Source organism: Protomyctophum parallelum (genome assembly GCF_964188405.1).
Source record: "Protomyctophum parallelum genome assembly, chromosome: 13".
Classification (NCBI taxonomy): domain Eukaryota; kingdom Metazoa; phylum Chordata; class Actinopteri; order Myctophiformes; family Myctophidae; genus Protomyctophum; species Protomyctophum parallelum.
In genome coordinates, this window is record NC_139708.1 from 6,691,119 (window position 1) to 6,717,667 (window position 26,549).

Genomic DNA, 26,549 nt, shown 5'->3' on the forward strand with positions numbered 1-26,549 from the left:
CCCGTATAGAATGTGTTAATCAGGTCTAAATTCTACAATTACAAGTGGTATTGATGCCATTGCACACACTGAGGTGAAGGTGGTTTCTATGGTAAGAGAAATATCTTAATAATAATACCAAAAAAAAGATTGTTGAAAGGCTGAATGCAAGTGTTGGAAAACCAAATCATGTTCATTAGGACATCTGAAATGAGATTTCACATTTATAATTTGCAGTTGTCAATAGCCTGTCCACTAGAGCCTGCAATGAAGCCTCCTTCTTCACTGACAAAATTATGACAATTATATAAGCAGTCAGTACATCCATATCGAGTACATGATATCTGTGTCCACTTAAAATGAATTAAAATTCCATGACACAATTTATACATTCATATAATTAAAATTGCCCTTCTGCCTGCCTTGATATTCTGCTAAAAGGCTTTTTCAAAATGCTTAATAATGTAGTGGAGTTATAGAAATGGTCAACTTGTCTCTTCTCTCAGGTTTCTTCCCACAGGCAAGAGCACATACCACATAAATAATATAGTCCTTACCGAAGCTGACCCAGGTTCAAATCCATCCTGAGGCTCTTTTATGCATGTTATCCCCTCTCTCTCACACACCTTTCCTGTCTCTCTCTCACTGTCACCATCACAAATACAGCAGCCATGCTGAAATAATACACACACACACACACACACACACACACACACACACACACACTCACCAACAATCTTCTGCTTGTACCTGTAATGAGTGAGTAATGGTGCCCTTGAAAAATCAACATGTTGAATCACTGGCACAGAGCGCTCATCTTAGCCCTCATTCCAGCAGTGGTTTAATGTTGTAGAGAGGAGAATACATTCAACTACAGACATTTAGCAGATGCTCCTATTGACAAAGATCTCAATGGAATTCAAGCATTCGGCACAAGAGCCATGAACAATTGAACACCACACCAAACAGATTAGACGTGATCAAGGTGTTCGACAAGGGTAATGTCGCTGTCTGGTGGAAACCTTGCATGTCCAAAACCGTCACTTTTCAGGAAATGGAACAAAGATTGCCTATTTTCACTACTTTTGCTTTTACACTTAATTGGTGAAAAAAAACGTAAAAAGTTGAAATATGGAGATACAAGGTTTCTGTCAGTCAGCGACGATATGTTGCAAAGTAACATACATCACCAAGCATCTATCTAAACACAGTTGATGAGAAGGAAGTGCTGATGCAGAAGTATGCAAAATGTACATGGAATTAATTATGCACATCAGTCATTTTTTGACAGTCACTGTGATCGTGATCAGTGATCCATCCATTCCATGCATAGGCCTACTGTATTTATCTCACATCAGTGCTGCAACCTTATTTAGTTTTTAAATGCTAAGAAGGTCAAGTTGTAACAGCACTAAAAATACTACTACTTTATGTGAAAAGCAGTAGCCTAGGAGGATGCATGGGCAGAAATGTAGTATTCCAAGTCAGACTTGGTGTCAAACTCAAAACGTCTTGCATCAATCACAAGGATGTCACCTCAGAAGGATATTATGATCTGCGAATGCCAAGCAGCTCAAACGTTTTGGACAGACTTAATGAACCCCCCCCCCCCAACTACATATTGGATTCACTTTGTAAACTTGACCTTTGGCTCGACACTTGGTCTGCACACCAAACCACTTTTCTGTATTGGTTAATGTAAAAATTAAAAACTTAAGTGTAAGTGTAAAATGTACAGTGAATATATATATGGATATATAAAGGAATATTTAGGGATAGGGATATATTCATTCATATATTCACTGTACTAAAATGTACAGTGAATGTCATATAATGTCTTGGCAAAAGATGCATATTCATTTATAATATTCACTGGTGATAGACTACATTTATACTTGGATATTATAGACTGTCCATTTATAATTAATTATATTTATTGATGGAATGTATATACACTACATTCATTCAGATGTCCTGTGTCAGAATCTAAGCCTTTTTGTCTCCACCAGGCCGAAGGCATGTGGGGAGAGTATGTTTTGCACTCCGTCCGTCCGTTTGTGTGTCCGTCCGTCCGTCCGTGTGTCCGTCCGTCCGTCCGTGTGTCCGTGAACAGCTAGTGAAACTTTCCAGAACAGCCTGTTATAGCGCCACCAGGAGGCCGCTTTGTGCAAAACAAGTTTTTGCACAGTACACCTACAGATTTGGTCCAAACATCACGCAAATTGGTACACAGTCTCTCTAGAGCCATTCAACGAAACGGGTCTTTCAGATTTATCAGACTCCATCCTGATTGGTTAACATTGGCTTCCAAAGTTCACAGGAGTGCTCAGTTTCAAACAAAATGCTGCAAATCATGAACACATCGCGTGATTTCCGTGAAATTGTGCACCCACATTCCCACTAGGCCGAGGACGAAATGCCACATGAACAATTTCAACTCAGCCTCAAGGTGGCGCTATAACTGGCCAAAAAGTGTTTTTACCTCTAACTGCACGGATCTGTGGATAACCTGGTGGAGACCTGTGCCCAGAAGGGCACTTTTTCTAGTTTTATTATATATTTATTTAACTTTTTATTGTGGCCTTGACTCTTGACTTGTTCCAGTGTTTATCTCCTTGTGCTGTTGTTCCTATGACACCTGAATGTCCCCCTGGGGATCAATAAAGGATCATCTTTTTTATATATTCTAAAGAAAAATGGATAGGTACTGCTTTAACAACAGTACAGCTAAAATATATATCCACATGGGCTGGAAAAGCATAGATGCCCCCAAGACAAAACAAGTTTATGAACTGGAAGTCCATAAACTGAAAGTGTCATGTAATTAAAGCAATGTTATGTCAGTGTTTGTTTTACAAAGTATCTGATCTACTTTGCTCTATGCGAATATTCAGATTTTTGTCAGGTAAAACCTGACCTATATCCTCTCGGTTTGGCTATGACAACTATATGAGGACCCTATGAGGACCTTTTCAACCTAGTACTGATTGGCTGGCTCGAGTTTGACCACATGCCGCCTAAGCCAATGGGAGTCGAACCCCATACTCTGAAACGCAGCTGAAACGCCACCAGCCAATCGCGTAGTAGTGACCTAGTCATGATTGGCTGCCTCCTAAGCTACGACACGCGCACCACGGAAGTCTGCACCCAGACCACACTCTGCTACCATAGACATATATAAACATATATGAAGACATACAGTATATGATCACACCGGCTAATGTTATCAGCTAACTGGAGAGCAGGAAAACAGAAAGAAGGGGGACAGATGCACAAATATGACAAATATGACTACATGTCTTCATTTCTTGTTTTCTTTGCTTACACTTACAGTATTTTCTGTCTGCACATGCAATATGTTGTAGGCTATTATGTGTAAAATAAAATAAATAAATAAATAAATACATCTAATAAAAATGATTAATTAATAATTGGCCCGGGCGGTTAGCGCACTCAACCGTCTGGGCACCTAGGCTGCTGAGCCAGCTTGACGCGTGTCTTCCCCCCATTTCTACTATCAATAAAGGCAGAAAAAGCAAAAAAAAAATGATGTAAACTAAATAAATAATAATAAATTGTTAATCTATACTCCATTGCACAATGTTGTAGGTGTCTGTGCACCGTCCAAGACATTTCACAACACTGCTTAAAATACACAAGGAAAAGGAAATGTTCTCAATGGTTGCTGCTCTCTGATAAGAAGATGAATCACAACATTAGTTAAAATAGGCACAGTCAACCACAGTGGCCTCTGAGTAGTGCCTGAGAACATTAAAAACGACAGCATATGTCGCATTGGAGCCCTCAGTGTGCAAGCATTTATTTTTCTCTATTCCGTTATAACAAAAAAAAGCTGAACTCTCTGCTATTCAAAAATAGGCAATTTACAAACTCACAATGCGTCACTCACGATACAATTTGTCGTGAGCTTGTAGGTCTGCTATTTTCCCTGTTTGGGAAGTATAAAGGGAACCTTATCTGAAACCGAGCCGTAGAGTATGGAAACAAATCCAGGAGCCATGAAATACATTTGACAGCACGTCATGGTTCACTTGTTAAAGCTGTTAAGCGTTACAGAGTCATCAGTAGCTATTTTGCAGCCTTTCATTATGCATTAGCATTACAATGACATTACAGCTGCTTGACAAGTACTACCAAATTATACACAATATTCATCTGTTGGGAGGTGGTCTCCCTACTCTTCCTTGCATTTAGACCCTGGTGTCGGTATAGTACTGCCTGAATCGCATAAGCACAATATTTCCCCCGGCAAAGTGGGAGCTGCCGCCTGAACGAGCAGTAGAAATGTGTCTCCTGCACTCTCTGGTGCAGGAGACTGTGCTCTCTGGTGGAGGAGACTGTGCTCTCTGGTGCAGGAGACTGTGCTCTCTGGTGCAGGAGACTGTGCTCTCTGGTGCAGGAGACTGTGCTCTCTGGTGCAGGAGACTGTGCTCTCTGGTGCAGGAGACTGTGCTCTCTGGTGGAGGAGACTGTGCTCTCTGGTGCAGGAGACTGTGCTCTCTGGTGGAGGAGACTGTGCTCTCTGGTGCAGGAGACTGTGCTCTCTGGTGCAGGAGACTGTGCTCTCTGGTGCAGGAGACTGTGCTCTCTGGTGCAGGAGACTGTGCTCTCTGGTGAAGGAGACGTGTGTTTGAAAGCAGGGCAGGACATAAAAGCTAGTGAGTGCAGCTTCAGTTCAGGTTAACCGCTGATTGCGCTGAATACAGTTTTGTTTGGCATGTAGGAAGGTTACCCAGACCTCAACACCTGTTTCAATGCCGTCTGCTGTAAACGAACCCAACCTTTCAATCAAATTCAAATTCATTCTTATTGACTTGCCTGGCTAAAAAAGAATCTAAACCAACAGATGACCTTGCAGCAGAGCCGAAGAGTTTGATCAATCCTCAAGGGGGCCCGTCCCCCCCACGCAGCCCCGCCTTCTATAGGCCAATGTCCAAGCCAAGGTGAGGACTTTCAGGACTATATATGAGAGAGAGAGAGAGAGAGAGAGAGATCATAGGCGGCGGGTGCGTTTTACCTTTGTGTAGGCTACAGAATTGCGTTGGGGGGGGGGGGGGGGGGGGACTGTCGCGGCCGAGCGTAGCGAGGCCTCCGCCGTGGATTTATTTATTTCCCAAATGGTCTAAAAATGAGTTATTTTAGCATACTTTTACCAATGAATTAGCCTATACACAGACAACGACTGATCAGCCTATTTTGGACGATATGGGTCTTTTCTCGAGTCAGTGTGTAGTCTCACTAGTCTGTGTAGGGTTAGGTCTCTTTGGTGAATTGTCGTGAATATGTCACGACTACCATGAAATTCTGACACGCTTTGATGTTGTGGACATCTGGCTAGGTGAAAACAAAAGAAACCCGATTAGCATTTGAGTAGCCTACTTTTTAACACCTCTTGGACGGCCAAGACAGACTGTTGCCTCGCAACAATTGAGGAACAACAGGGGAGGCGCTGTTTTCCCGAATATTTGACGATGGGATTCTCATATTGCCGGCGGAGAGGTCCAAAATGTTTGGAATTCCCAGAAAATATGTAATGTAAATGTAAAATGTCCACGAAAATCTTCATGGGGGCCTAAAGGGGCCCTGGGAGTCTTCATGGGGGCTGCGGCCCCGTGGCCCCCACAGACTCTACGTCGTTGCCTTGCAGGACGATCTATATACAGTAAAATCCTCAGTGTTAATTTCGACATTTGTAACTCTGAGAAACTGTACGGGTACATTCAGTTACATTTGTATACTCGCCGAGTTAAAGGAGTAGTTCACCCCCCTAAAAAATACTTATTTTCTATCAATTACACACCGCATGAAGCCATGATTTCATGGAGATCTGCCAATATTTTGAAGACCGGGTCATCGGTCAGTATAGGAGACTCGGTAGGACTCTTTCTGCGGTATTAGAAAATAAGTCATTTTTTGGGTGAACTACACCTTTAACCCATTCTGGTGTTGGCATCATGTTATGCTTTAGCTATTGAAAAATAGCAGATCTACAAGCTCATATCGCGCCACCGAGTGGCGCGATACAAGCTTGTAGGTCTACTATTTTTGAAAAAAATCGAAGAACGACTGACATTTTTAGAATCTGATCTCGGGTCAGAATGGGTTCATCAAACCGGTGTGTGTCCGGTGGAAACCTTCGTATGAATCTGATCTCAGGTCAGAATGGGTTAAATGAACACTCAGAAATCCCCTTCCACAAATAGCATGTGTGAATCTGGGTAGACGTGTCTCTAAACCATAGCAATAGCATGTGTGACATCATGTGTGAATCTGGGTATAGACGTGTCTCTAAACCATAGCGATGGTCACGCCAGAGTCCCGGTGGCCCTTCTGCTGTGCCCTCCTTGTGGCCAACATGAGCAGCAGGCCGGTGGCCACCTCCAGGCTGTAGGAGAGCCAGGCCAGGCCCAAGGACCAGCCGAACGACACGTTGACGCAGGCCAGACTCTCAGGGGGAACCACTCGCTGGAACTCCTCCATGGCATGCTGGGAGTAGCTGATGTACACACTCAGCCCGGAGAGGGTGAATAGACCTGTTGATGATAACAGCACATCACAGACACAAACACACAGATCAGGGATGTCGTTAAGAGGGATCAGGGGGGTGTCCACCCCTCTGTGTTAGCATTTAACCCATTAAGAATGGCTAAGAGACCCTTTGGCTGTACAGTTTAGTTTGTAGCTAAAGCCTGTAAATAAGCAAAAGCTTGTAAATATCTAAGACCCACACAGAAGAAAACCCTTTAAAACGTTCTTTCTTTTCCTGCCTTGATCTTTTGACCCCCGACCCTTCATCCCTTGCTTTGTTTTTCTTGGAAAAATGACACGATGGGAACTATATGCACAAAAACTAATTTACCCACTTTTTTGTACCTGTAAAACTGTGATGTGACAATAAAGCTGTAAAGCAATAAAGCTGGTAAATTACGCTTTCCTTGTTTTAATCGGTTAATGTCAATTTCTGTTCTGCAACTTCTCCAGACCTGAACATTCTTTTGCAGAATAATCACATTTTTGCATCTCAGTCAATCCACGGTTTTGATTGATTGATTGAAATATTTATTAACAGTTTGTAGAATTTACAGTACATTTTAAGCACAAACTCAATACAAAGACTGTCAACTGTGAGTGGACGACCCAATTAAGCATTACACTTGTTTACAACAGGGTCCACATTGTTCAATTCATCAAAACATTTAAAGACATACAAACATTTAGAGACATACAAATAGACATTTCTATGTAGCTAAAGAACAGAACAGGAATTCATCATATGGGAAGCAAAAAAGGGAAAAGATACAATATACAGTGAGGGAAAATGGGGGGGGGGGGGGGATTCAGATTTTACAGAGGCCAGTTTCGAATTGCAGCCATCCGTAGGTGCCCTTTGAGAGCGGTTTTGAAGGAGTCAAGGGATTCACATGTCTTAATGACTGTTGGTCATTCATGGTGTGACGTAATGGCATACCTTATGGATGTATACTACGTTTTAATGTCAAGCAGCCATACTATAATAAACAACCTTCAATCTGGCATCCCCGTTTTTGGCATGTCATTATAGGTTGCCACTTGCCAGCTTCTCTTTCGATGGATGCTAGTGATGCGTTATACCATGAGAGAGTTATCTGCTAGTCCAATAAACAGGCTGTACACATAAGTCATGGAATCATAGCTCCGGCATATTTTAATGATTGCCCGGGAGGATACTTATCCCAAATTGAATGGTCATGTGATATGCATATGAACAGCAAAGACATAGATGAAAGCAAATATGACCTGTTACATCACGAATCAGATTCGATCATATCAGTCTGTTTGTTCGTGGCGCCCCTTGAAGCGCAGGCCAGAGGGGTCGTCTGTCCTGGAGAATTCTGACGTGTCTCTACTTTTTCAGACACTATATAGGAATCTTTCTGTCCCTCTGTGACCTTGCTTGAGCAAAGCTAGGGTGCACACTCTTATGAGTAATGGTAACTGCTTAAAAGGTCTACTTTATCCCAACACTAGCAGTGCACAAATGTTAAGAATGTCATTTAGATCGCATGTTATTTAGACGCTTAGATGCTGGGTTCATCGTTTACCTGGTATCCTATAGTTTCAATGTACAGATTGTTATTTAGATATAATATATATATATAGATATAATATGCTATATTCTAGCATATTGGTTGAAAAGGCATGCACTGTACTAGGTTGATGAGGCACTACTCTGTCTCTCTGCATTCTATGTAAGTGATTTACCTTGCTCATTGTAAGTCCCACTGGATAAGAGCGTCTGCTAAATGCCTACATTGTAACGTGTCTACATTGATTTATTTTCTTTAGTTTTCGCTGATGCCAGATATAGAAACACCAGGGAACAATACATTGGAGCTGAACATGTTCTTTCTTACTTCTCTGAGGATGCACCCAGTTCACAACTTTGAAAGAGCAGATGTGGCCTGAATAGATTATGTCTGACTAGCTAGAATCAATTAATTCCAAAAGGTAACAATTCATTCTAAACGTTTACCTTTATTCGTCTTAGTTGTACTCTATACAAACAAGGGACTAAATTATTTTCGCTCCTATGCCACCAAAATGTGGAACGCCCTACCAACAGTCATTAAGACATGTGAATCCCTTGACTCCTTCAAAACCGCTCTCAAAGGGCACCTACGGATGGCTGCAATTCGAAACTGGCCTCTGTAAAATCTGAATCCCCCCCACCCCCCCCACCCCATTTTCCCTCACTGTATATTGTATCTTTTCCCTTTTTTGCTTCCCATATGATGAATTTAGCTACATAGAAATGTCTATTTGTATGTCTCTAAATGTTTGTATGTCTTTAAATGTTTTGATGAATTGAACAATGTGGACCCTGTTGTAAACAAGTGTAATGCTTAATTGGGTCGTCCACTCACAGTTGACAGTCTTTGTATTGAGTTTGTGCTTAAAATGTACTGTAAATTCTACAAACTGTTAATAAATATTTCAATCAATCAATCAATCTATACCTTTAACTGTTTTTCTTGATTCATGTTGTTGTGAAGACACTGGCATTTCCCCCACAGGTGTGTGTCTATCTAAAGGTAATTGCTGTGGATGTCAACCTGCAGCATCTGATACAATAGCCAGTAGTCACGTCTACTGTACGTACATGGGACCTCATTATCTGAATGACCTTTACAGTGGCGGAAGGTTCCTATAACGGCAGTGGTTGCAGCCACGCATATTTGCGCTGCGGCTGGCTGCTATTAGCTCTTAAAAGAGCCGTTGTGTTGTGTTATTATTTTGCCAGTGGGTTCTTCTGCTCCTGTGCACCCCCGGAGTTGACGCCACTGCCTTTAGACATGCCCACTTTGGGGCTTAGCTTTATGGTAGTTATCCTGCATAAATTACCGTCAATCAATGGTGTAGTGTGGATTGTTTTTACAGTAGGAATGCTATTTGAATGACACAAGATAGCAGCCCTCACTCACGTCTACGTCACGTCAGACCAATATGTCTGAGCCGTGTTGGGGGGGCTTTGTCAGAGTACCCGTCTATCTGTGTCCCGTTTGTGCCTGTCGGAGTACCCGTCTATCTGAGTCCCATTTATGAAGATTACATATACAGTATACAGATGTATACTGTATATGTGTCAGTCCTTGTCCCTTTTATATATATGCCCTTTTAGTTTTAGTCTTATAGATTTAGTTAAATATAATAATATACTGACTGCTTTGGACAAATATCTCACCACTGACTGCAGCAGCAGTAGGTGAACTGCCATGTGCTGCTTTATGTACTGTATGTGAAGGAAGGTCAACTTCTAATGTTATGCACAGTGTGCTGCGGCTGCCTATATGCTATTAAGTGAAAATACGTATTAAATAAGTGCACATTGACACCTCAATGATTGACAGATGCACCTCAGGTGCATTGAGGATAATTATATAGGATGGCGTGGGGATGTAAGACCTAATGGAATGCAAAGCAGCCAGTTGTGTTCATCTCACAGAGATACGTTGGATGGTTCATCATGGGAATGCAATACAGTCTGGATTGCTCAAAAAGCTGGGAACGGCGTGCAATAACATTTTCTTTTTTTAGATTATTATTCAGCATACTGTAGGTAATAGGGCAATTATATAAAAATCGTAATAGGCCTAACAGTACATTATGCTTATGCCTTGTTCTATACAGACAAACATACAGAACAATTCCCACTGGCATAAATGTCATACCCAACGGAGAGACAGTAATGGAACAATGACGTTGTGGGAGCACTACACCCCTGCTGTCAATTAACCCATTCTGACCTGAGATCAGATTCTAAAAATGTCTATTACATCCTGACAGTTTCATTATTAACCCATTCTGACCTGAGATCAGATTCTAAAAGTGTCTTCGATTTTTCAAAAATAGCAGACCTACAAGCTCGTATCGCGCCACTCGGTGGCGCGATATGAGCTTGTAGATCTGCTATTTTTCAATAGCTAAAGCATAACATGATGCCAACACCAAAATGGGTGCCCGTTCAGAATGGGTTAACCACTTCCAACCTGGCATCCTGTGGGCATTGGGTCATTAATCTGAGTTCCCAGAAGTTGTCGCCATCTCTCGCAGACAAACGGGAGGGGCAACAGAAGAGAAGGGGATAGCGGATAGGTCATTATAGGCGGAAGGTTTCCATCCAGATTTCGAAAACATTTCAAGGAATTTGATAATGTAAAAAATAGCAGATCTACAAGGTCACAATGAATTACATCATGACGCGAGGTGAGATATGTAGATTGGCTATTTTCTATATTTGTCATTATGATGAAGTATAGGGCTTGAGTTGCTAAGCTTCCAATAGTTAGGATGGTTAATGAAGATGACTAGGAGTGAGAAGGGGGGAAAAGTTCAGAAATGTATTGATTGATTGATTGATTGATTCAATACTTTATTAACAAGATTGTTAACAGTACAGATAGTACAGTCAATAGTTTTGCTAAATAACACAAGATAACACAATGATGTACGGCTGTACAGCCTGCAAATAAGATACGAGAAAAATCCAACATCTCTACTTTTGTTTTCTATTTTAAGAGGAAGGTTAATATGTAACTGAGGTAGATATAATTACATGCTTTTCTCTTTTCCAAGAAAATGGGGAATGATTCAAAGACCCCAGTGGCTTGTTTCCATGGTGCGTGCGTGCGTGCAGTGAAAATGTGAGGGGGAAATGTGATGTATTTTACATCACAGCACTTCTGAGGTGGTGCTGTCGCCAGGCTGCTGAACAAGGCTCATGCATGCCTATATCCACCTATTTCCAGTGTCCCATGAGCCTTTGCGTTTTGTGTGTGCATGACTTCCTCTTCACACTGCATTGTAGCTCCCAGGAAAATTATTCATTGGTACAACGTTTCGTGGGTCTTCGTCAGGTCATGCCTGACGAAGACCCACAGAGGTCGAAACGTTGTACCAATAAATAATTTTCCTGGGAGCTACAATTCAGTGTGCGGACATCCCTTCCTTTTTCATTGTACGTATTTTTTGACCAGCACCTGTAGAATTTCTGGAGATGTGCGTGCTTCCTGTCGTATCCTAACTTCCTCTTCCTATGACCAGTGTTTTGCAAAAGAAATTTAGCAAAAGAAACAAGCGGCCAGGTCTATAAAAACAAGCCAAATGTTTTTACATCGGCTATTTGAAAAATATTGAGAATAAATTGAAATATTTTGAATATTATTTTAACACAAATCTCCCTGGCACAAAATATTTTCAGATGATATCCGTGGAAAATTACACATTAATCTGGGGTTCCCTGACGTGAAGAAATGTGGGAACCACTGGTTTAAACAATATTAGGAAGCAAGCCCAAATATAAGCAACTACTGTACACTTTAGAAACAAGCCCCAACAAAAGTCTGTAAAGGTCGCTTTTAATAAGCAGACATTGCAACACTGGCTGAATAGGACGTGTGGAGGAAGTGAAGCACACACAAGGAGCCCCAGTACATTCTCGCCGAAACAGGTGAATAGTAGTTATTAAGGTCACATTCACACCAGAGACCTTTGCTGCGATTAAAACGAATCCTGCTGCGCATTTTCAGAAAGTGCACTTCGTTTGGCAGGTGTGAAGGCTACATTATTAGAGGAACAGCCCAGTTTAGAAGGTTTGGGAGGCAAGGTTGAGATGGTTTGGACATGTGAGGGATAAGGGATGTGGTAAGAGAGAGAGATAGGTGTCAGGAGTCACAAAGGAAGCCGAAAGAAGTAGTTAAATATGTTGAAATATACAGTCAGAGATGGGCAAAATACATTGAAAATGTATTTTGATACAAAATACAAATACTGGGTCAAAAAATGTATCTAAATACAAAATACATCTCATTTCTTCCATCCCAGCGAAATACAAATTACAAAATACAAAAAGGTATTTCAAATACGTATTTCAAATACATGTATTTCAAATACTGCCCACCTCTGTATACAGTGATAAATAAATACCCCCAAAACAACTAAACGTGACTAAAATACAACAGCTGTGAACTTCCCATTAATTTCTCATTCAGAGATAGCAAGAGAGACAGACGCTTCAATGTTTGGCTCATCAACAAGTTGTTCTGTGTTCATGCAAATGACGAGCATCTCATTTCAAGGATTTCCCCTTGTCTCAACGTCTACTTGGATTCAAGTGCAGTGTGTTGATTTCTTGCTGTCCTCGTTCATTTGTAGCATAATACTCTCAAAGCACTCTAGGTCCTTGACCACCTGGCAAAAGTCCTTGGCACTTTTGTTGACTCTGTGCACTTGTAAATTGTTCTCAATTCAATCCAATTCAAATAAATTCATTTTGGAGCAGCTTATAACAAGCGCAAAATTCTAATTTGAAATTAGACTGCCACAGTCAGATGGCGCACTGGCTTATCATAACCCAACAGCATCGTTTTTAAGGACAGGAAGGAAGCTTGCTCAGTCAGACAAAAACAAATCATTATTAATAATATTACCAAGGATGGCGTGTGTCTAGCCAAATAGGCTATGCTATGTGTTTCTGAATTTTAGAAAAGGGCAATACCAATGTTTAGCCCACTGATTACAACAATTGTCCAAATCAATGATCATTAGCATTATCATGACCTTTTAATGCATTTTACAGAGCTGATGGATTTTAAAGTATCCGCTGGAGAAGTGATTGTTTTAGAGACAAAATAAAAATGTAACCATAACCACCCAATGACGTGTAGCCAACGTTGTCTCAAATATGCAACTTGTCAAACAAAAATCCATGAATGGTAAAATGGTCCGTTTATGTATGATGACATATTACAGAAGCCATGAATAGACAATGACGTGCAACATTTTGCATTATAGTTCTTTAGGAATCCAACGATGCAATTCTTTCTCTTCTAGAACAGGTGAAAATACAGAAACGAGCATTAGCAAGGCTCCAAGTTGTTGCGGTGACCAGATTTAAGAGCAACAGCTGCCATTAAACTGTCAATGAGTTATATAAAACCCATAAGCAAGATTTATGCTCTGCTTCCAGAGCACATTCCGTTACATACATTTGGATTTAAATGTGTATAGTCTACTCTCAATGTGTCCTCTTCTGTAATCTCTCAAGACAGATCCAGAGCTCCGCAACTCAAAGGGATTTTTGTTGTTGTTGTTGATGCCTGGGTTGTCACAACTTGTCAGATTGCCTCTTCTGTGACTCGATGCCAAAGGTTAAGTCAACAGTTCACCTGCAAAATGTGTTCCAGTACACACTTAATTAAATTCCGGTACGTCTGTGCACAGGAAGGACACGCTATCAACATGACCTGTTGCTGGGGTTAATGGTCCATTTACCGCCATAAAACCCATCAGTCTTCTGTGTCTCCATGGAATGCCTCTGAAATGTCTCTGAAACCATCTCCTGAAAAACATCTTCTAAGATAATGAGACTCCGAACCTGCCAGCCTGCGCCCCTCACTGCCACTGCCACCACTCACAGAGAAATGACCATAGCGATAACCACTCCTGTGACACTGCCACCACTCACAGAGAGATGACCATAGAGACAACCACTCCTGTGACACTGCCAACACTCACAGAGAAATGACCATAGAGACAACCACTCCTGTGACACTGCCAACACTCACAGAGAAATGACCATAGAGACAACCACTCCTGTGACACTGCCAACACTCACAGAGAAATGACCATAGAGACAACCACTCCTGTGACACTGCCAACACTCACAGAGAAATGACCATAGAGACAACCACTCCTGTGACACTGCCACCACTCACAGAGAAATGACCATAAAAACAACCACTCCTGTGACACTGCCAACACTCACAGAGAAATGACCATAAAAACAACCACTCCTGTGACACTGCCACCACTCACAGAGAAATGACCATAGCGATAACCACTCCTGTGACACTGCAACACTCACAGAGAAATGACCATAGAGACAAACACTCCTGTGACACTGCCAACACTCGCAGAGCACTGATCATGTAGCACACCACACAACAACCCCTGGCTGGCAACCCATATTTCCCTCCTTTTTTCCTTTCCCTACAAATTGATGTAGCTTGCACAAAAACTAATTTCCTCCACTTCTTGAATATGTGATGTGACAATACACTTAATGGATTTAGTCCTTTTCATGTCGATTTGTTGATATACAAGAGAGGTGCAACTCTGTGTGGGGGTCCCTGAAACTTCCAGACCCACAGGAAAGAGCCCAGGGTGCCGGCCCGGTTCTGGCGAGCCGACCCGCGTCCGAAACGGTTAAGAAATCACAGAGTTACCATGTGGGGGTCCCCAGGGGGTCCCTGTACTGTACTGTACTGTACTGTCACTCAAAATCATATATACAGTTAATATGTGTGTGTGTGTTAGGCACAATAAAGATTTAATCTGAATCTAAAATGTTTAGTTTACCAGAGATGTAAATTCTATTAATGTGAAAACAACTTTGTGGTTTTTAATTGATACTCTCGGTGGCCTTAACCTTCGCCTACCTACCTACCTTCGCCTGTCCTTGTTTGTGTGTGTAGCAAAATAGCGATCTTGATTTAACCCATTAAAACCGGGAATGCATCTGTATCATTTTGGATTTCAGCGTTGGCTATTCAAATGTAGCAGATATACAAGCTGACAGCGTGTCATTTCGTGTCATACTGCAAGCTTGTACATCTGCTATTTTTTTACATTTTTGATGTTGAATAATTTAGAATTAGTTTTTGTATGATGTTCATGAGACCATCCCAGGTGCATCCATGCGATGTATTTTCGTTCTGAAGTATTCTATTTATATCAGTGACAGTGATTGGACTGATGGTTGATGGGCCACAGGTGTGGTACGTTTATTAAGACCATGAGGTTGTATGATGAAATGTTCAACTGTATTGGTGCATTTGGTGCTTTACACTCGGTGCAAGAGTTATGGATCTCTGTCTTATCTCTCTCTCTCCCTGTCTCTCCTCTCTCTTTCGTTCTTTCTCGTCTCCCACCCACCCATCTATCTGTGGATCTCTGTCTTATCTCTCTCTCTCCCTGTCTCTCCTCTCTCTTTCTTTCTTTCTCGTCTCCCACCCACCCATCTATCTGAGCTGTGGTGCAGGTACGCTTGTTGTCTACATTGTCCCAGGATTGATTGCATCCACCATGCCAGTGGGTTCAATAAAAGATCAGCTTTCTCTCCAGCTGCTGTGGGCTTTTTCAACTTCCAGCCAGAATGCCAGCCTAACTGTCTTTGAAAAGTTGTTGTTAGCTAGTATCTATCCGCGAGCGATAGTTGTAGTAGCAGTGAGTGTCACCCTAGTTAGCATGATCTAGTATGAGAGTGACAACACTAGCGTTGACTCCAATTGTAATAATGGAATGCGGAAGTGCTCATTCTATCAATGGGATAGTTCCAATGTTTGGAACTATACTATAACACAGCAGTATAACACTGCTATATATAGTATAGTATAACAGTATAACACTTTGCGGCGAGATCAAAGCGTGTCGCAACTCTTCTTCTACGGCTCTGGCCCTAGTGAAGCGCGGTTAGAGCACACGATGGTCGTGGGGACGGTCGTGGGTTCGAGCAAGGTCATGTAGTCGCAACGGGTTCCTACGGTCAGAACAAATGGGTTCATATCTGAAGCCTGACGGGAGTCTCCAGGCGTAAAATCGTATGGATACTGCAGTGAAATGTTGGTGACTGTCCTGACCTACATAATATAAACAAGATGTAATTAAAACAAGGTATGAGTACAGTAGGAACAACTATAGAAAAAGTGCCCCTCAGGGCACAGGTCTCCACCAGGCCAGGTCAGGTTGTGGCCTCCTGGTGGCGCTATAATAGGCCAATGTGAAAAGGGTGCCATTTGTTCTTACACCATTGGTGGCAATTGGATGATTTGAGGCATTTTGTTTCAAAAATGTGTTTTGCAAAAATACACTGGCGCTATAACAGGCCAATGTGAAAGTCTGTGAAAGATTTCACGTAAATTGCACGATGCGTTCATGATTTGAGGCTTTTTGTTTCAAAAGGGCCAATCCTGCAAACTTTGAAAGCCAATGTTAGCCAATTAGGATAGAATATTAAATAATGGACAGATCCATCTTGAACACATGGCTATAGAGATAGTGTGTAACGATTTGCAGGATTTTTCAAAAGTCGGCCTCCTGGTGGGGCAGAGGTTCATCGTTGGCATCCAGGGAGTGTGTGTGCAAAATTAGATTAGCTGTTCACAGATGGATGGATGGACGGACGGACGGACGGACGGACGGACGGACGGAGTGCAAAACATACTCTCTCCCCATGCCTTTGGCCTGGTGGAGACAATAACTAATAAATATATGCTGAACTTTAACAATTCTGAGCTAGATACAGTCCAATATTATGCAATATGTGCTGGAGAAGTGCCTAGAATGAAAAACACTGCTTTGACCCCTAGACAGGCAGGTTATAAGAGTAATGAAGAGAAATATGTTTTGTGTCAGTCTGTGTCAAAGCTGGAGGTGTGGATTTCTCCAGAGCTCTCAAGAACACCGCCTCCTCGCCTCAAAAAGAAGAAGAAAAAAAAAAACAATAAATAACAATGATATAATGTGAAACCTTGGATGGTAAAAAAAACCCAGTATGCTTTGTGTCCGTCTTGTGTAGGCCTAATTCAAATTGGAGGTGTGAATTTCTCTAGTGCTCTCAAGCACACAGACCCACCAAACAATAAATAAATTAAATTAAATTAATTAATATATAGCAATTGGTCTGCTGTGAAACCATTGAAGCAGAGATACTGTATAGACAGGCGTCACTTTGTAAACAAACAAAATGAGAGCCCGCTGCACCCATCAGCAGTAGCCATAACAGCTGTAATGGCAAGAATGTTATGAAACACAACCATGTATTTTTCCCTCACGTACAATTCAACCCTCAGCAATGTTTGGATTGGATTCCGCCCGTTCCGAGGTCGCTGTGGTGCCACGTCTAATGCACATTTTTTTCCCGATTTTCTTGCACTCCAGCTGACAGTGCACATGCACTGCTCATAAACGGCACATCCTCATTCAAGATATAAATAAAGAGATCGGCAGAATTCTGGTCCCATTTGCTGTATGCTACAGTGCGTATTAGACCCAGGACATTTAGCAGCTAAAGCAGGATACTCTTCTAAGATTACTAAACGAGAGCGGCCCACAGTGACTCTGCTAGTGTTTGGGATTATCCCATTCTGACCTGAGATCAGATTCATACGAGGTTTCCGCCGGACACACACTGGTCTGATGAACCCATTCTGACCTGAGATCAGATTCTAAAAATGTCAGTCGCTCTTCGATTTTTCAAAAATAGCAGACCTACAAGCTCGTATCGCGCCACTCGGTGGCGCGATATGAGCTTGTAGATCTGCTATTTTTCAATAGCTAAAGCATAACATGATGCCAACACCAAAACGGGTGCCTGGTCAGAATGGGTTAGGATTATATATGAGCTACTATCCCTCAGATAGCCTGAAAGAAAATTGTTTCTGTAATGCCATACCAATACAGATAGGAAGATTATAATGGGAATGTCGGAAGATATGTAGACTGACATTAAAACTATCAGAACGACATACGGTCTGTGAATTATTAAATGCTTAAATTTAACCCATTCTGAACGGGCACCCATTTTGGTGTCAGCATCATGTTATGCTTTAGCTATTGAAAAATAGCAGATCTACAAGCTCATATCGCGCCACCGAGTGGCGCGATACGAGCTTGTAGGTCTGCTATTTTTGAAAAATCGAAGAGCGACTGACATTTCTAGAATCTGATCTCGGGTCAGAATGGGTTCATCAGACCAGTGTGTGTCCGGCGGAAACCTCGTATGAATCTGATCTCAGGTCAGAATGGGTTAATGATGAATAGGCTCAATTTCCTTACCAAAAGGAACATTTTATTGCATAAAACAAACACATATATTGCCATTAAAGAGAAAGGGTGTGAAAGGCAGTTAATTACTTTTAACTTCATAGTGTGTTTTTGCTCTGTGTCTTTGAACTCAAATGTACTTTTATAATGTGTTTCATTTGCTTAACCCATTCTGACCTGAGATCAGATTCATAACGAGGTTTTCGCCGGACACACACTGGTCTGATGAACCCATTCTGACCTGAGATCAGATTCTAAAAATGTCAGTCGTTCTTCGATTTTTCAAAAAATAGCAGACCTACAAGCTCGTATCGCGCCACTCGGTGGCGCGATATGAGCTTGTAGATCTGCTATTTTTAAATAGCTAAAGCACGACATGATGCTGACACCAAAATGGGTGCCCGTTCAGAATGGGTTAAAGGAGATAGGTGTTTTATTTTCTCTTTTTTTCTTTCTTCATTTTTACTGAAATCGAAATGTACTTTTATAATGAGTTTCCTTTTCTTAATGTTTTATGTAAATGCACGATGAATTGCCTTGTTGTTAAAACGTGCTTCAATGCTGCAATTCTCTGCCACTTGAACATGATCATTAATATCTTCTAACTGTGGTCAATTTCAATAATGAGTGCGCATGAATAATTCAGTATATTGTATCGTGAGAGTATTACACCATTTCTGACCTGCAAAACATTATTTAATTAAACAAAAAACAGGATAAAACTAGCAAATATTATATCCCACGTTACTAAGAAACACAAGCTACTGTAACTGGAATATGATTATTTATGCTTCTTGAATTGCCTATTTTGAAACAGGTGTTGAAACAGTGGTTCTTCGTGCTGACTGAAATACAATCCAATTTGGTAAATGAACACTGAGGAACTTATTTGTACCCCATCAGTGAAAATCCAATTTATCCCTCTCGACAGCCTCTCACATAATTATCTACTAAAGAAACCATCGCTGTTAGTTATTTAGACCATGGTGCAGTTCCCAATTTAAATCCACTCTGCCTGAAAATGTCTTGATTTTCTTCTTAATATAAGTGCCTCCTCTGCATACTATAGTAACTGATGAACAATCATTACCTCAACTCAACTTAATTAACTCAAATGAGATCGTTGTAATGTCTGCACAGACTAGATTTACAATATGCAGCCTTTTGGCTGAAGCCTTCAGTAAGCGTGTTTCACCCTACAATTTACAATTACAATTTAGGCATTTAGCAGACGCTCTTAATCCAGAGCGATTTACAATAATCAAGAACAAAAGCATGGGAATACATCACAAAAGCATTTATCATAAAACATGCGTAAGCTAAGAAAGTAACAGTGGAATATCTATATTATGAGACTATACATATAAACTATATATATATACTACTATGCTATACATATGTACTATGGCGTGCTATGACTATATACAATGCAATTATAGTGCCGTCTACATAACATGCTATAAGTCTATATCAGATGCTATCTAAGTCTACAGAAGTGCTATCTAAGGGGGTAGGGTAAGTGCTATGGGCCATGATGGAGTCTAAAAAGGTGGGTTTTCAGACTACGGCGGAAGATTGGGAGTGATGCTGCAGTTCTGACTGCAATGGGAAGTGCATTCCACAGTTTTGGAGCCTGCTATAGAGATGTACGTTTCACCCTAGCCTGCTATAGAGATGTACGTTTCACACAATACTAAAGGTGTTTACAGACTGCTGTGTTTTCGCACCTGAATATCGGAGAGAATTTCTGTGAGCTGTTTCAGCTGTTTTGTTTTGTTTTCTCTGAAAATACTCCAAAGTTGTTGTTTTAGTCCAAACCGCCCAGCGTTCAGATGCAAACAGTGATTTCTGATCGCCAGCCATGTTACTGCTTGTGGTGAAACCTGAGACATGTAGGTTGCTGCTCGAAAATGTTTTTGCGCCCCTACTCATTGTATCGACGGTATTAGAATGGCGCCTATATAGGGTTTATAGCTGGCTCCCTGCGGTCATTTCAAATGGCCAGCAGGAGGCGCTGAAAGTGTTAACATTCAGTAGACTTTCTGTGGTCTGGGGTTTTCTGGCTCAAACAAGTGCTCTGGTTTTCCTACTGTTTGTGATTTCACAGCCTGCAAATCCCATATATGTCAATGGGATTTGCCAGCAGATGTCACTGTTTTCACTGTTTTGCCTGTTTTCATTAAAGCTCAAAAGGCCCCCAGTGAAAACTCCAGACCACAGAAAATCCACTGAATGTTCAAAGTTCAGGGGGGGGGGGGGGGGGGGGGGCAGGCTCTGAGCTTCTGGTCCAATCAGAGGAGCGTTGCATCCCTTCAATGTTTTCAAATACATATTTTTGTGTGGTGATTAAGTTTAAAACGAGTAATACACTGTCTGGATGTCATCTTGAATAAGATTAAAAACTGAGTTCTGTAAACAGAAGCAGCTGTGTTTGGAGGATGACTCGACTTGACTGGCAATCAAACAGGTGAATTTAATCAAGATTCGTTTTAATAAAGACATCATTGATGTGAAATATGGTTCCTCTTTTGGATAAGTTTAAAAATGATATAGAGAGGTGGAACCCTCTTTATATATCTTTGTGGGGAAAAGCTAATATCCTTAAGATGAATGTTGTTCCTAAATTTAATTATCTCTTACAAGCCCTTACAATTAATATCCCGCTGAAATACTTCAAACAATTTGATAAATTATGTAATCAATTTTTATGGAATAACAAACGCCCTAGGCTTGGATTGAAGAAGCTGCAGTGGCCGGTGGACCAGGGAGGTCTGGGAATCCCAAATATTCTGCTCTACCATTATGCTTTCAGCCTGAGACATCTAGCTCACTGGTCTCTCCCTCCTGAACGAGCCCCACCGTGGTCTCAGATAGAGAACCACTTCTCTGATAGCCTACCTTTGGTATATTTTACCACTGCTCAACTACCTGAGGTTGTTAGTGACCATCCCATTTTTCTCCACTTACGTTGGGTGTGGAAGAGAATGTCGCTTTTTTCAAATTTAACTTATACCTTAACCCATCTTCCAGTATTTGGCTGAATCCCAAACTCCTTATTGATAGAAGACCATTCATTTGGAATCTATGGGTAGAAAGAGGTATTCTGGCTCTGAAAGATTTGTATGAGGGAGATACATTTAAAAGTTTCACAGAACTTGCTGATCAATATGTTCTTCCGCGTAATCACTTCTGGAAATATCTTCAAATTCGGCATTTACTATTGACAAATGTAAGAGCTCACCCCAATATGCCGACAGAGTTTGACCTTTTGAAAACGGTGTTAGCAATATTTGGAACTGGGCATGAGGCGTCAACATATTATTCAATTATGATAGCACACCAAGGTCAGCCCTCAAGCGTAAAGAGTGTTTGGGAGGTTGATTTAAATCAATCCTTTACTGACGGTGAATGGAAGATGATTCTACGGAACTCAAAGAAGATGTCCCGTGAACTTAGAACCAGATTAGTTCAATTTAAAATAATGAATAGAGTGTACTGGACTCTGAGAAGATTGTTCAAGGCTAAGCTCAGAGATAGTCCGGTTTGCTGGAGGTGTGATGAGGACCTCGGTACACTTATTCATGTATTATGGGAGTGCGCTATGGTGTGCTATTCATGAGAATATAATGCAAATCACAATTCCTTATACACCGGCTCTCTTTATTCTGGGTGATCCATCGCCACTAAAACACCTCCCTGCACCTCTAGCTGACTGGATTCAAACAGCATTAATGGTGGGCACTGCCCACTGGGCAGGAAGATCATTGTTAAGGAATGGAAGTCTGAGGTTTTACCTCCAGCACATGTATGGTTCACTCAGCTCGGTATTGTGGCTGCTTTGGAGAGGTTATCCTTTAAGATGAAAAATCAGTTGGATAAATATGATCTGAAGTGGGACGTGTTCCTCAGTCATGTTGCAGGTCCCTTGATGTGATCCATGGTCAGGCAATGCCCTCTTGATCGTTTATTGTATTACTACACATTATGATACGGTTGATGATGCTGCGTTTGGTCGTGTAAATAATGTAAACTATTTTCACATTTTAATTTGATTTTTCCTTTATTTTTATTTGTTTATCTTATCTATCTTAATTGTCTATCCATGAATACGTACTCTGCTGTTGTTCCTTGTGTTTGTATTGTAGGTTTTCTGTTTTATGTGTTTGTAAAACATCTAAAATAAAGTACTGATCATAATTTTTTTTTTTAAAGATTCGTTTTAATATGCATGTGAGCTTCTACACATTATCACGCAGCACGTTTTTGTTCAAAGGAAGTAATTACAATTAGATTTTTATGGACTTTTGATATAGAAATCACACCCGTGTGAAGTGAAGGGTGCTAATATATTAAAGTCTAACTCATGTTAATTAGTCGATGTAAAACAAACACAAACATTAAATGCCATTAACAATAAGACTTAATGAAGGACAATATGACGTAAATCTTCCCTTCATTGTCAATGGCGTTTTAAAAACAAACATTAAACCTGTATATAGGAGGGGCAAAAATACACAAAAAATTACATTTTCTGGCATCAATTTTTAGGTATGTCCATATGATGACCACGGATATGGTCTAAAAGTTTTAAAAACGTATTTATTTTATTTCACTAGGTCTTTAATGTTTGTTTATGACGACATGAGACATAATGTATGTGGCCAATACAAATAACATATTGTGACTGGTTTTGTTTTATACATTAACACCCTGCATTCATGTCACTTCACACAAGTGTGATTTGGGTCAAATTAGGTCATATGGCAGCCATGTCTATGGAATTTTTATATGTTTGTTTAGAGCACTTAACGTAAATCGAATGGCAGCCAAGTCTATGGTTTGTTTCATTTTGAAGCAAGTTAACACAACATTGGATTTCAAGGATGCCTCTTTTGCAGCTCAAGGAAGACATTCACATTCACACTCACACACACACACACACACACACACACACACACACACACACACACACACACACACACACACACACACACACACACACACACACACACACACAAAGTAGTGGGAGTGATGAGTCTGCAGGACATACTGTACCCACTCATTTAAGAGCGTGCATGTTGTATAATGTTTCTTGCCCGCTGGGCCATGACTTTTCTCATGCTCAGTCAGACCCATGCGGTATTCCCATTACGACATACAGTATGGACTCAGGCCTCAGATCTATGGAGAAGAACATTTTGACTTACTGCAGAAGAGCAGATAGGATGCTGTGCAGGCCAGCAAGGTGGGACTATGGGCCAGAGAGCTGACCAGACCAAAGATCCAGCCAAACACCAGCAGGACCAGGCTGAGGGGCAACACGATCACTGCAACCCTGTGCAACACTACAGACACATTTACAGTCAATGAAACAACCCTGTGCAAAACTACAGACACATTGACAGTCAATGAAACAATGTCATGCCATCAGAACACCAGACACATTTACAGTCAATGAAACAACCCTGTGCAACACTACAGACACATTAACAGTCAATGAAACAATGTCATGCCATCAGAACACTAGACACATTTACAGTCAATGAAACAATGTCATGCCATCAGAACACCAGACACATTTACAGTCAATGAAACAATGTCATGCCATCAGAACACTAGACACATTTACAGTCAATGAAACAACGATGTGCAACACTACAGACACATTGACAGTCAATGAAACAACCCTATGCAACACTACAGACACATTAACAGTCAATGAAACAATGTCATGCCATCAGAACACCAGACACATTTACAGTCAATGAAACAACCCTGTGCAACACTACAGACACATTGACAGTCAATGAAACAACCCTATGCAACACTACAGACACATTAACAGTCAATGAAACAATGTCATGCTATCAGAACACCAGACACATTTACAGTCAATGAAACAACGATGTGCAACACTACAGACACATTAACAGTCAATGAAACAATGTCATGCCATCAGAACACTAGACACATTTACAGTCAATGAAACAATGTCATGCAAGATAGTTATTGTGAACTTGACACGAACATTTAACCACCACCACCACCCATTAAGACCCGAGGCAATTCTAAAAATGTCTTCTAAATGATTCAGTTTTCAAAATCAACAGTTTTCTGAAAAACGTATGTTATTCAATACTATATCAGTGGTGCTCAAACATTTTCCATGTCAAGGACCCCCCCCCAAAAAAAATTATATGTATTTGGCTGTGGAACCCCACCTCAAAATATTTTGTTCCAGGGACCCGCAGAAGCAAAGATTTAGGTTCAAAATGTTTACTTTAAATATATAAATTATATTCAAAGATTTGCACAAAGTGCAGTATTCAAAAATAGCAGAACTGTAAAGTGAAAATTATTAATGAAATAGCTCATGTGAGGGTGGCTAGACAAGATCATGGGGACCACTTAACCACTTGCTATAGAAAATAGTCAATCTACAACTCTCAGCATGAGGCTCTGCTCATTTATAATGGAGTAACACACTGACTCACTCAGAAGGTGTCTCTCTACATCTGACAGGTTGGAGGTGTCTGCCAGAAGTGAAGGGACCAGGAAACTGCCATTCCCTGCATGGGAATAATGATAGAGGAGGAGATCTATGCACATTATGGGGTGTTAATTAATATATTATTTTTTTGCGGCTTACGCCTTTTATTGATTTTGTAAGGGACAGATAGTAGGCTGACAGGAAACGGGAGAGAGATGGGGGATGACATGCGGTAAAGGCCGTGTCGGGTTCGGGAGTCGAACTCGCGGCACACCGCGACTGGATCACCAGTCCGGTGCCCAGACCGTTATGGGGTGTTAATTACAGTTTTTATACAGTTAACATCAGGATTCTGCTGTGTAGGCCTACTCCACATATTGATTTTATTAAGATTGTATACTCAATAAGAACAATTACCACTACAATATTATGTGATCATATTATATGATATGATCACATAATATTATAGTGGCAATTATGAATATTGCTAATCATAAAGTGATTCCCCCCTATAGGGATCAATAAAGGTCTATCATCACAGCATGCACAAATGTCTGCACTGGTAAAGACAAAGCTGCTCCTGTTAAATGATGGACAACATCAGGGCACACTTTAGGCTGCTACTCTGGTATCAATATAAATCACAACATGAACTAATATGACTGGAGCAAAGAGAAGGAGAAAGAGGCGGTCGCTGTGATATGGTGGCGAGTCCTGCAAGTGCATAAGCGCGCAAAAAGTGGACTAAGTCTAAATGCCACAGTTATTGAGCTGCCTACGCTTGCTTATTTAAATCATTGTTAGAAATTAATCCGAAAATAAAACAGTCTATATATTTTCCCCATAGCTGCCATGCAGTGCCACCACCTGCATCATTACCACAGATAGGGGACAAACGCCAGTGTGGTTTTGAGACGAATTCGTTCTTAATCGTTGATTCACTTCAGAGATTATTAACTCATGATTTTGATTTTCTATAACGTACGACTCAATAAAAAATACATTTTCTACGCTGAAATATACCTTCATATGTCGCCCACAGTCCTGAATGAGAACTCAGATCTTCTGAATCGGTGTAGTTTGGTTTGTCCACGTCTATGATGTACCAATATTCGGTTCCAATCGCCACGGCCAGTAAGCTGAAGCTGAGCATCCCGGTAAACCCAGCCAACAGAACCACCACTCCATACCTCATTATGATCTCCTACCCCTACTTATATAGGCGAGCTTCTTAATGGAAGTATTATTTATAATTTGGACACAGTCGCCGTCAACATCATGACCGAGGCTCCTCTGTGCGTAAAAGCTCTCCAGCTGAGCAGACAGTAATTATATCCTTCGTCGTTGGAAAGTAGTGCTGCTTAATTGTTCATCGTGCAGAACTGCAGATAGATGGACTGGCAGAAAATCGTCAACCACAAAATTACACACAATTAAATTAATCTCGTTCCAGGTGGGCAGAAATTTGAGTGTAGAATTCCGTCACGTTGTTCATCTGCGCGGCGCGCCAAGCATTAATGAAACGGATGCAACCAAGCTGGGTAGACCGAGCGGTCATTGTTGCGCGTCTGCGGCGTCTCGCGCGCGTGGTTTGACAGTTCGACCGCGTGCGTATTCATGGGTTCCATTACTCAACAGTTCCTATTTTCACGATTGCATCAGTGGTGCGCAATTACCAATTTCTATACCCTCCAATAGA

General features: G+C 41.1%; 1 protein-coding gene across 1 annotated transcript; it reads right to left on the minus strand.

Annotated features, from left to right (window-relative positions):
* Positions 1-6,288: 6,288 nt before the first annotated feature.
* On the minus strand, positions 6,289-26,045 carry LOC310869661 (transmembrane protein 235; the record flags this gene model as incomplete). The annotated part of the gene is made up of 4 exons (XM_083780492.1): positions 6,289-6,533; positions 23,568-23,705; positions 24,855-24,929; positions 25,874-26,045. The coding sequence occupies 4 exons, from the start codon at positions 26,043-26,045 to the stop codon at positions 6,289-6,291; spliced, it is 630 nt and encodes a 209-aa protein (XP_083636618.1).
* Positions 26,046-26,549: the final 504 nt, after the last annotated feature.